General features: G+C 46.4%; 1 protein-coding gene across 1 annotated transcript; it reads right to left on the reverse strand.

The window, feature by feature from the left end:
• Nucleotides 1-372: 372 nt before the first annotated feature.
• On the reverse strand, nucleotides 373-8,816 carry LOC119179948 (uncharacterized). Its single transcript, XM_037431076.2, has 3 exons — nucleotides 8,620-8,816; nucleotides 5,659-5,903; nucleotides 373-657 (listed from the first exon to the last, which is right to left on the reverse strand). The coding sequence occupies exons 2-3, from the start codon at nucleotides 5,767-5,769 to the stop codon at nucleotides 379-381; spliced, it is 390 nt and encodes a 129-aa protein (XP_037286973.2). The 5' UTR covers nucleotides 5,770-5,903; nucleotides 8,620-8,816; the 3' UTR covers nucleotides 373-378.
• Nucleotides 8,817-12,241: the final 3,425 nt, after the last annotated feature.

The following is a 12,241-nucleotide window of genomic DNA, read 5'->3' on the forward strand; positions in this document are numbered from 1 at the left end:
CTAAATTTCAAGGCCGAAAGGCTGCCGCAGTGACGTCAGAAGGTGGGGGCCCAGCTACGCCACGAACGCGGCGGAAAACCTGTGTTTGGTTCACGTTTTAGGAGAACCAACACTCCCGCTGTCGCAGCTGCTGCGGCTTGATTGGGGCGAATAAAAGATGTGGAAAAAAAAGTCGTACTGAGCATGCTCAGTTGGGCAACTGGGCCCCCAACCTCTGACGTCACTGCGGCAGCCTTTCGGCCTTGAAATTTAGTCGGCGTTGGTCATACGCAACTCCGCCTGCGGGAGATGAGGATGGACGAAGACGCGGCTCCAGGCCATGTCAGCCTGTGATAAGGTCCCTAGATGTTTCATCTAGGGACCTTAAGCCTGTGAATGCTACGCGCGCCCCCTATGGGGTTTCTTGCTTTGGGGACGCCGCATTTCAACCTTCCTGTCGTTGCTCGTCTGCGCGGTGTCTTGCGTACGCTGCGTTTTCACTCTCTTGCGATTGTTTGTACGCTTGTTAGGTCTGGCACGCTTCGTCGCGGTGCTTCTCAGTTCACTCTCGTCCACGGAGCATTGTTGGTTGATGACAGCGCTCCGTCTGAAAAGAGCCTTCACCGCGGGATTTTCGAAGCACAAAGCTTCTCCGCCACGGTTGTTCGCCTGAGACTCCTGCGTTGGAACAAAAATGCAGTTGTTGACGCAAGGGTAGTTCAACAAACGCAATAGCAACAGAATGTAACGTTTTACAAGGTAAGGCTAACAGCTAATCACTTGTTTATATCCAATCTTGCGTATCTTTAGAAGGCACTATTGTAAGGAAATACGGCCGCAGCTGAGGGAGAAGTGGTTTTTACCTTAAATCTCTCCCGAACAAGAAGTAGTGATGGTGCAGTACGTGGAAGGGTATACGAGGTGTTTGCTAGATTTCGGAGTTGTTGCTCGAGAGACGCAGCCTTCACACCATTCGCATGGCGCTCCTTAACGCTCATCGCGAAAGACATCCGTAATGTTTTATCTTTGCTTTAAAAGCAATCGAAGACAGGTTTCTCCCGTAAGGCGATGTTTCCGCATGGTTCCTTCTGTCTCGTCCAAATCATGCCTGTTCTCCTGGCGCCCAGTACGGCATCTCATTCTCGCTTTCCCCACACGAACTCATTGCTTTTGTCCATGTACGTAACAATAATGGTTAAGTATCGACTTATAGCAGCTCTGTTCTTTATGAGAGTCGAACACGAAACTTTTAATTGTGTTTTAGCCTCTGATAAAAGGCCATGTTGTGAACAGCGTAAAAAATGGCCTGGATTTCGTGGCTGCACCCTGAAAACGTAGTTACAGTATTTGCTTAAGAGCTAGCTATAGAATCTTACCGTGACGTTTTAATTGTCTTTTCAGCCTCTAATAAAAAGCCATGTTGTGAACAGCCTAGAAAATGTTCTGGTAATCGTGGCTGCACCCTGAAAAAAGTAGTTACAGTATTTGCTTAAAAGCTAGCTACGAATCTCACCGTGACGTGACAACCCAATATGAGCTTCTCGTCTCGTGCTTGTGTAAGATATCAAAATATTCACTCGGCCGCACCACTCCGTAGCTCACTTACTGAAGCGCAAGCGACCATTTTTATTGCTATGATACCTCGCGTCAACACAAATAGTCCTACTGTTGCGTACAAGTCACCGCTGTAGGCTGACGTCACTGCATGCATTTTTAACTGCGTGAACTATGCAAAAATCGATTATGATGTAAAATAAACAGCAAACCAGTGTACACCCTTAAGAGGGTATTGTAATGTGTATAACTAACACGCTTACATCATTGAAAAACGTTGTTTTCACGTATGGAAACACCCGTACGATAGGTTGTTTGTAATGCCTAAACACCCCCATCACTGAAAACACGTGAATAAATGAAATCTATCAGTCAGGAAACACGTATCGAGAGATGAAACCACAATAAAAAATACAACCGCTACGTTACTTTATGATGCAACCACTGATCAAGCCATACACACTACGAGCGTATTGTAAAATGGCCCATGAGTGGAGCACTCGCGCATAACAGCTTTAAGGCGTCCATTGGGTATGTATGGCTGCGTATTATACAGTATGTTAAGCCGCTGTTCAGTGCTGGTTCGAATATTCCTGTTCTGAATATAATAACACAAATGGGTAAGATAATTGGCCTAAATTTGCGGTATGATTGTAGATAGCCCTGAAAGAGGCATATCATTTAATCAATCAATCAATCAAATCAAATTTTATTGTTACTATGAAGTAAAGTCATTACAATGCGAGTAATTCACCAAAGATCCTAAGCATTATTTATTCAGCGGGTACCACTAATCATTTCGTTCGCTCTTGTATAGGACATAAATGTTTCGATAACCCTAACACACCCTTAGCTCCTAAAGGGTGTCTTGTGGTGTCATCTATCGGAGGATACAGAGTGGTCGACAAAACTCTGCGCCGGAGCATTCCACTCTGGTGAAAGGCAGCGGACGGGAATCTGCCAATGACACACACGCGATTCCCTCTTGAGCAAATGGCAAGGTCATATATGAACGCGATGACGCACGTCTCTTTTCTTGCTTGAGTCGGCACGCTGCGCAAAGCGACGCTATACGCCAGCAAAACCTTACATCCGACGTGACGCGCGACTGACGCGACCGGCGTCCGTTGGCGTGCGCCCTGTTGGCCCCATTTCGAGGCACGGGGCACCTGCGACTTCCGGTCTAACGCGCCGATTTTGATGGAGTGGATAAAGTTGCTCTGTGACGTGGATCTCGCGACGGAGCTGCCCCAAATCGGCCAATGGAACATACAGGGAGCACTCTCAATCTGCCAATGGAACAGACTTGCTCCTCATACAGCAGAAAAAAAAGTGTTACCGGAAGCATAGAGTTTCCCACAATACTAACTAGAGGGAACTCTGGCGCTAGTATCTTTGGGAGTTGCCACACATGGCGCTTCAGCGAGCATGGGAATGATGGGTAGTACACACATTTGTCTAATTTTCGTACTTCTGGCCTGCTTCTGGCTCCGTATGTGTTCGTGTGGCTTGGAGCTGTTTTTTCACGAAAACATAAACTAGAAAATGTTCACCGTCTGCTCTTCACAACATTACTCTTTTAAGCTTAGTATTTCGAATCAAGTCCCTAAGTTCTAAAGGGTTTGTTCTTTCTTTCAAAACAAAACCGTAACCAGTACTAAACAAAGGCGGAAGTACGATTCGCCGCCCGCAAGTACGAAGACTAGGCAAATGTGTGTACTACCCATCATCCCCATGGTCGCTGAACGATCGCAGCGCCAGAGTGCCCTCTAGGTAATCTTGGGAAACTAGATGACCGGAAGTGCTCCGAATCTGCCAATGGATGACACCAATGGATGACACCAGGACATCGCCGCAGCGGTGGTGAAGTGGTTCAGCGTCATCTAGGTACTAAGTCCGATCCCTCGTGCCGGCCGGCCACCCACCGATTTCGAATGGGTACAAGTGAGCTTCGTTGTGGTGCTACGAAGTGTGGCAGCTTGGGCTAGTTGGTATGACATGACGATAGTTATAGCGCGAGAACAGAACGACGACAAAGAGACAAGAACGTGTCCTTCGTGTCCTTCTTGTCTCTTTGTAGTCGTTCTGTTCTCGCGCTATAACTATCGTCAGGTGCTACGAAGTCGCAGTGGTGCGAAGCTTACAGTGCTTGGAAGACACCAAACCAGCTGCGCTGGGCTTATGTCAGCTAAAACGTCACTCGTTAAGAGGCTGCTTGTGGAGAGAAAACTCCCTTACACCTCTATTCTGCTAATTTGGTTCTTTGAAAGCATGTCTTGCATTCTTGAAACACCGTGAAGCTTGCAAAGCAGCTTACATTGTCAGTATTTTTTGAGCTTTAGACTTCACGAAAGACACCTTTGCACACATATTTGTATGGCAAAGCAAATTTTGCTGAAGAATGTAATGCAGAGTGAAATTGGTGTCACTGTCCCTTCAAATGAAAAGCTGGGGCGTGCCCACACGTCCTCTTCTAAACTCGGGTGGCTGATATTTCGCTGGTCGTTTAGCCCGCCAAGAAAATTGTCTTCTGGAAGTATCACGGGACAATTAAGGGTCAGACCATTCGCAGTTTTTAGAGCGGATCTATATATAACTACATGAGCATTGTGTTTAGCCACCATAGAAATGCAGCCAGTGGGACCGGAAACCAAAATCGTACATCACCTTCGTAGACGAACACATGCAATGGCGGGTGGGACCAAAAGCTTTACACCTCTTGACACCTTCACTTAGTTTGCCTGTAGCGTACGTTAAAGGGTGGACAAGAGTTAGCGCCCTGTGTGTCTCTATGTGCCTCCATTTCGTCCTCCCTTTTATGTGCGCAGAAGAAAAAACAAACAAACTGAAGATATTGTACCAGCAAGCCCGCATCGCATCTTTAGTAAACTTAATGCCTCTGAAAACGACCAAATAGACCGTAGGGGTACTGCAGTGTCGGCGTCAGTGTGAGTCATACAAAAACATTATGTTACGACGTCATCATGACGTTCCTAAATGCCAAAATCAGTGACCTCACCGTGACTTGATATCCCGTCGTCGTATGATATAGGCTGTGTTCTAATTCTTAGACAGCAGTCTACGAAGACTACTTAGAAGACAGCATCGAGGCCATGCTGTCCAAGAAATGGAACACATTTAAACGGCTTTTACGCGACATTGCGCCACCTCGCGCAGAGAAGAAAAAGCTAAAATAAATTAACGTAACAGTTGTATTTTCAGGCTTATTTCATGTTGAAATAAAAAACGAGTCATACAAAAACATTATGAGTGTGAGTCATACAAAAACATTATGTTACGACGTCATCATGACGTCCCTAAATGCCAAAATCAGTGACCTCACCGTGACTTGATATCCCGTCGTCGTATGATATAGGCTGTGTTCCAATTCTTAGACAGCAGTCTACGAAGACTGCTTAGAAGACAGCATCGAGCCCATGCTGTCCGAGAAATGGAACACATTTAAACGGCTTTTACGCGACATTGCGCCACCTCGCGCCGAAAAGAAAAAGCTAAAATAAATTAACGTAACAGTTGTATTTTCAGGCTTATTTCATGTTGAAATCAAAAACGAATAAACTTTACTCACATTGAGCGTTTGGAGAAGCGTCAGCTTGTGTGCAGACGACCATTCCGGCGAGATTTGATCTATCTGAGCGTATTTGAGTGATTCGCTGAGCCGCCATCTTGTTTAGACTGCAAAGTAGCCTGCATCTTATTTGTCTACGATGCGGTCTTCTCGGAGCTGTCTATTTTGCGGGCTACGGGAGAATTGGAATAGGAGATAAGATGGGCGCCCTTCTATTTAGCTCTCTATTTAGCCGTCTATGGTGAGTATCGGAACACAGCCATTGTCTCTCGGTGAAAAGTGGGCCGGCCATGTAGGCAGCGAAAAAAAATCAAGTAAGGTGCAGAAAATGTGCAATGTCTCCAAACCACGAGGTTGTAGTGCAACGCAAAGTGCAGAAAGCTTTCGGACTGAGATGGAAACAAAAAAGGAAACAGCTTGCCCATTGGAGCCGCCCCAAGTGAATGGATCAGAGACTGGTGAATTTCTTTTCACTGCAAATTAGACCACTCCAAATTTACATGTTTTAATCCCGCTGCGAGAAATCCATCACTTACCATGCGATTCATGGAAGCGAAGCAGAAAACATCTTTGTCAATGGAGACTGCCCATTTGCTGTGGTCCACTGCACCGCTGAATTTGACGAAATTGTATGCGTCATATCTCATGATCACTTCCTCGATGTTGAAGACGGAGCAGGTCGAGCTGCGCACATTCGGAAGCCGAGTTCAAGCGCCTCTATACCAAGCCTGCACAGCAATCGGGCCCTGCAAGGCTTTCGCAAGCACCCCGAAATGCAGATCTGTAAATATGGGATGAAAAGAGACATATGGCTTGTTGTAAGTCACGCAGTTTCCGTTCACGAACAATGAAACGAATGAATCAGTTATGAAGAAAAAAAGGACCGACGTTGGCGAAGAAAGCATATTAGAAGAGAGGAGAAGGAAGGACGGAATGACTGATGTGAGAAAGTAAGGAAGAATTGGAAGGAATGGATGAAAAAAAAACGAAGCATGAATTGATTGAAGCAGAGAAGGAAAGAAGCTCAGGGGCGATGCAGGAAGGAAGAAAAGTTTATGAGAGGGGAATCTAAGAAATACTGAAAGGATGAATGATAAAGGAAAGAAGGCAGATAAGAAAAAAGGATGCAGAAAAGGAAACTATGAGCAAAGAACGAAGAACAGAACTAATCTACAAAAGATTAATGTGTGAAAGGAAAGAAAAGGGGGTAAGCAGGTATGAAAGCAGAGAGGATGGAAGGATTGTGTGTTTAGAAAAAGTGGGTACGATTTAGAGTACTAGGTACTCTACTATGGGAGAGCTTAAAACCGTCCCGAAGGCCTGTCCCAATCGTACCAAAGAGGTATAGAGGAAAGGATTAAAGAGAGCAAGGAAAAAACGTGACTGATCCCTCTGTCTAGAAATCGGCATAACGCGAAAGTGGAAAGTGTCTCCAAAATGCCAGTTGAGAGAGTTACTGTGCATTGTTTCGCCAAAAGGACGGAAAAAAATGACTGTTACAGCAACAAATTGTAGCGTCACGCGAAGAACGACCAAGAGCTCGTAGCTTGCAGCGCACACCTCAAGCAAAAAGTATGCACGAAACGAGCGTGCAGAGGGCGAGCACGAACAATTGCCACAATGTTTCTTCGTGTGCGAGTGCCACGGTACTTTTATTACCGCGGCCGCGGCAGCGAGCGAAGGGACCTTTACGTTTTCTTTAACCACTGTATCTTCCAAGCAAACAACTGCCACAATGTTTCTTCGTGAGCGAGCGTCACGCTACTTTTAATCACGCGGCCGCGGCAGCGAGCGAAGGGACATTTGTGTTATCTTTAACCACTGTAACTTCCAAGCAAACTTGTTGGAGAACCGCAGAAGGTAGAAAGCATCCGAATTACGAGATAATTTGGCGTGCACGAGCGACCACAACCTGTGGAGGCGCGCGCTCATCGCAGTGGGTGGGGCGATGACCTTTAGAGCACGCCCAATGCGCGCCCTTTGCGCCGTATTCGTACTGATGACAAAAACGCACGTGAATTGAGGAGCTCTGAGCACTTTCAATAGCATATGGTGTATATAAAAAGTTCGCCGTGAGCAAGCTGGAAAACTTATAAGCTCGATAATGTACGTTTTGGTGCAGAAACGGGTAGGGGGCATGACTGTTCGGCTATTTTGACCTGTAGTCAAGAAGGTAACAACAAAAAGTTTTGTTGCTTAGTGATTTGTCCCACGCACTGTGGGGCTAAAGGTCATAGGTTTGACACTCGGAGACAAAATTGTTCTCGTTTTTTTTTCTGAAACCTGTTAGTATGTATTTTACAGTGTCATATTCGTGACGCAATTACATCGGCAGAGGCGTGGTGGACCCCGGCATGAGACACTTTTGTGCCAAAATGAGAAGGTAGGAAAGAAGGTAGGCAGCATAGAAGAAAGAAAGCAGTGTCTGAAGGAAGGCAACAAAGACATAAAAATAGAAGAAACGAAGAAATGAAAATTTTGTAGGAAGGAAGCAGGCCTTGTCGTTTCAATACGAAAGACTTGCAACTGTTATTTTTCACTTTAGTTAGCCATTTTTTTATGTCAAAACTTGCAAAAATCGTAATGCGCTTAGACATGCTTTTACAGTGCTCAGAAAGGTGCGTGTTGTGAACAATGCCGCAATCGCAACGTCGCCGGGCGCGCTGCCACAAACTATGCTCTATTGATCATGTATGTTTCCACTTCTATTTCTATTCGATGATGGTCACTGGTCTAACAAAACTTATCGCTGTGCTTGTTGATGCATTGTTATAATGCAGTAAAGTGGCGCAACAGAAGGCAAAGAGGAAGGAAATAAATTTATTTCTAGTGTGCGCATCTACTTCTTCCCTCGTCTTCGCCTTTGTGCTATGTGGCGGCGGAGACGTTCCAAAGAAAGAGAAATGAAGAGAAAAGCGCGTCGTTGTAACTGTCTCTCTCATGGAGGTCACCGTGTGGCGGCTTTTTCCTGTATTACGCGGTGAGTGGCAATTCTTAGAGCTACCCTATAGATTTTTCCTCAGCCCCTTTTATCAATACTCAAAAGGCGTTAAGGAAAATACAATCACACGTCAAGAGAACAATTAGGATATAGGAAATTATCCGCTACAACGAAGTAAATAAATAACCACCTTGTCATTGTTAGACCTGAACATTTTTCATAATAAATTTTCGAGTATAATCAAGCATTTTACTTTCTTGTCGTGTGTGAATTGGTTTTAATGTGTTACCTGTACGTGTCCATTGTACAAGTAATGAAATACGACTACAAAAGCTTCAAGCGGGAAAGTTCGCCCGATACAACCATGCCTACGGAAGGGATCACTGAAGGTGAGGGTGACTCGGATGTAAGTGTAAGTGCCAATATCAAGCTGACGTGAAGTCAACTCAACAAGCACTGGAAAGGCGATATAGCACGCGGCTCACTTAAGTCTGAATGACGTCGTATCCCTACGTCAGCACTGGAGTTTAGAAAAATGCTAGAAGATGCGCCTTACCTTGGCGTGCGGTCGCCCTCTTAGCGTACGCATTCAGTTTAAGGCCGCCTTCGCTGGTCAATGCGGTGGCGTAGAGCGTTTCTTGGCTGTTCTGAACGAATCTGTTGTTATAGAGCTGCTCCACCTCGCGGTACTTGACCTTCATAGCCGGCGGCACCCTGGAGGCGTAGACGTTGGCGTACTCCGTCCGTAGCACCCTCGCTGCGAAGACATTAGTTTGCAGGTGGATGAAAGTGGCATATCTTACGTTTGGACGAAACCTACGAGTCCAACTCAATTACTACCCGTTCACCAACTGTGAGCATCACATGTACATCTTCCGTCTGAAAATGAAGCAAAAATTACGTCACGCTCTTAGTGTCTGTGAACAGAAAGTGAACGCTGATCATAAAAGAACAACTTGTTTCCTGTAGCTTTATTCTGGAATTCTATGCACTCAAATAATAAATCAAGCCCTTCAATACAGTGCTTCCGGTCTGATTGAAAACGGTTTCTAATTAGCAACACCATGCGCTACTTTAATAAATGTGCCTAATGCCACGCAATAGGGGCCGCAGAGACAAGAAGAACAGCGAGGCAGTAAGACGTGTATCATGGACGAAGGTTGGTTGGCTGGTTCATTCCTCGGTATCTTGGCGCAACCCACTTCAGGGGATAAGCCATTAACGTTGATGATCATGATGATGACGACGATGATGATGCCTCCACTATGCCCCTTGCCCACTCAGGGGGATCGGCCAAGAATTGAAAATATAAAATTCAAGGACTTTCAAGTGATACGCAATCTTAACAAATGGAGAATAAAGCAAACGTAAAAACAGAAAGACTGCAATAATTTTTTTTGCTGTTCTGAGCAGAAAAAAAATGAAGAATTGAAATTGCAGTTTTTTGAACACATTTCAAATTGATGTTTAGAAATTGCTTATTAATAATATAATAAGCAGAAATTCAGAAGCACGTTCGTTTTGTTTCATGAACATAACTGCACACGACATTGAAGGCGTCCCTGTGGCTGTAGCCCAGAACCGAAGCACCAAAGGAATTAAGGGCTAACACTTCGTGTTTGTGCTCTCCCTTTTCGGCTGGCCATGGCTTGCCAGCTCACAACACCAGGTGGCAATATGCATTCATACAATTCTCTCTCTCCTCTCTCTCCTCTCTCTCTCTCTCTCTCTCTCTCTATATATATATATATATATATTGACACACCTCGATGGGCGCATGAAGAGGAGGAGGTCGAAGCGGTCTGGCTCACGAGACATAGGGAACGTCGCTGGATGTTGAGGGTACGCGGCGCTCTGTTCCCACTGAGACGCAAAAGGAGGTGGATGGCTGTTGTAGCCGTAACGACTGTGGGGAGCATAAGGCGGCTCTACATAAGAAGACGTCGGTGGTGGAGCCCTTAGCTGAGGGCCGCGGTTGGGATAGCTGCGCTCCTCGAAACTCGTAGCATTGATACTTGTGGACGGTGTATCGCACGGTGGTTCTCGGGCGTTCAAGGGCGCGTAAAGGTGACGACGAAGTTCCTCACGTACAATGAGGCGAATCGTTGACGAAAGGTCGGTAGGCACGGAGTCTTGGCACACATCGACAGTGGCGACGGTCGTAACATTGGCAAGGCGTCCGAACTTCGTAGTGATGCGGCGAGTCTTCAGGGCCTCAAACGTTCGGCAGTGCCCAATCACATCGGCCACAGACTCAAGACTCTCCTTGCCGATAAGGAAGTGGTAGACGTCTTCCGCAATTCCTTTGAGAATGTGGCCCACCTTGTCCTCTTCCGTCATGTTGGTGTCCACACACTTGCACAGTTTCAGTACCTCCTCAATGTAGGTTCTGCATGTCTCACCACAAGCTTGAGCTCTCTGCGACAACATTTGCTCTGCACGTTTCTTCTTCGTCGCAGGGTCGCCAAAGCACTTCTTGATCTCCTCCATAAACTGGGCCCATGTTGTCAAGGTGTCTTCGTGATTCTCGAACCACACTAAAGCACTGCCATCGAGAAATAGACCCACGTGGGACAACTGGCTGGCCGCATTCCAGCCATTGGCTCGGCTCACCCGTTGATAGTGGCTGAGCCATTCTTCAACGTCATCGCCAGGTTTTCCTGTAAATGTGCGTGGCTCTCGGTAGTGGAAAGACGGCGCCCTCGCGACCGGCTGCTGGATGTCTCCGTCCAAGTTCATATCTTGAGGTAGTGGTGGCAAGCCCGCTAGTCGACGGCTGCGGCGAAGCTCGTGCTCTTGCGGTTCCGTCGTTAGTAGACGGCTGCTCTCCGGTCTCGCTTGACAGTAGCTGGCGTACCCAGCACCTTCCACCACAACTGTGACGATGAAACGCGTTTATTTACAGGAAATGGTTGAGATCGGTACAGCTCAGAGCCAGAAAACGGAGACCGAGCTGCTCGTGAGCCAGACCGCTTCGACCTCCTCCTCTTCATGCGCCCATCGGGGTGTGTCAATATTATTATGAAGAAGAAGAAGAATGACAACAAGAAAACCTAGCTAGATCTACAGCCGCACATATTACCCTTGTGCGGATGACAGCTCGAGAAAACCTGCAGACACGTACTTATCTAGCTTGTCCCCTTCTGACGTCCTAAATGTGACGCACATGAACATCTGGCCGTTGCTTCTGGCATTGTTGGGAAAGCTGTACCGGCCACTGTGCAGTCCGTCCACGAATCTGGGCGCGCTATGCAGAAGCCACACGCCGACGTCGTTGTCGAAGAGGACGACCCCTGCGGTCAAAGACGTCATAGTTGAGGCTTCAGCCCACCTGCGTCACAGATGACTTTTCAGTGAGGCCCCTGATACCAATGTGTTGGAACCAACGTGAAGCGATGCGAGGTCAGGTGTCTCCACGTTAGCGATTTTAGGTACCATGCTTCCAATTAGTGGGATAGTCAGGGTGAACAGTGGAAGTGCCTCAGACAGGCTGGCCGACGTTTAGATAGGAGAATTCATCTTTGTCAAAGGCACCTTGTCATCCTTGGCGTGTTAGTTTTAAGGGGGTTAATAGTGACGTCACTTCCTGGTGGTGGCGCATGTTCTTGTTGGCGATTGCCGTCTGAAAATAAAGAAAAAAACTATAAAACAGAGGAGTGCCGTTTTCGCTTCATTTGAAGTTACTACTTTTCTCCCCCATTCTCCGAGAACATCTTTAACTTGAAATGAAGCGATGACTGCACTCCTCTGCCTTATAGCTTTTTTTTATTTTCAGACGGTGATTGCCAACAAGAACACGCGCCACCACCAGGAAGTGACGTCACTATTAACCCCCTTAAAGCTAACACGCCAAGGATGACATGGTGTCTTTGACAAGAATAGGTCCTCCCATCGAAACGTTGGCCAGCCTGTTTTAGGCACTTTCACTGTTCATCGTGACTATCCCTCTACGTGTTTCCATCCGTCGGTTCCCATCTAGATTTTTGATTTCTGTGCTTCAAATCAGGCACACAACATTCTGCTAGTTATATCAAAATTTAGCTGGGTGCTGTTGTACAAGTTCATTTTGCTGAAGATGCTACAACGTTCGACATGTTCCACGTACCGTATCCAGCGAACCATATCAAAAGCACACTTTGTTTCTTTGCTCAAATATTAAAACGTATTGCACTATATAC

Source organism: Rhipicephalus microplus, chromosome 7 (genome assembly GCF_043290135.1).
Source record: "Rhipicephalus microplus isolate Deutch F79 chromosome 7, USDA_Rmic, whole genome shotgun sequence".
Classification (NCBI taxonomy): domain Eukaryota; kingdom Metazoa; phylum Arthropoda; class Arachnida; order Ixodida; family Ixodidae; genus Rhipicephalus; species Rhipicephalus microplus.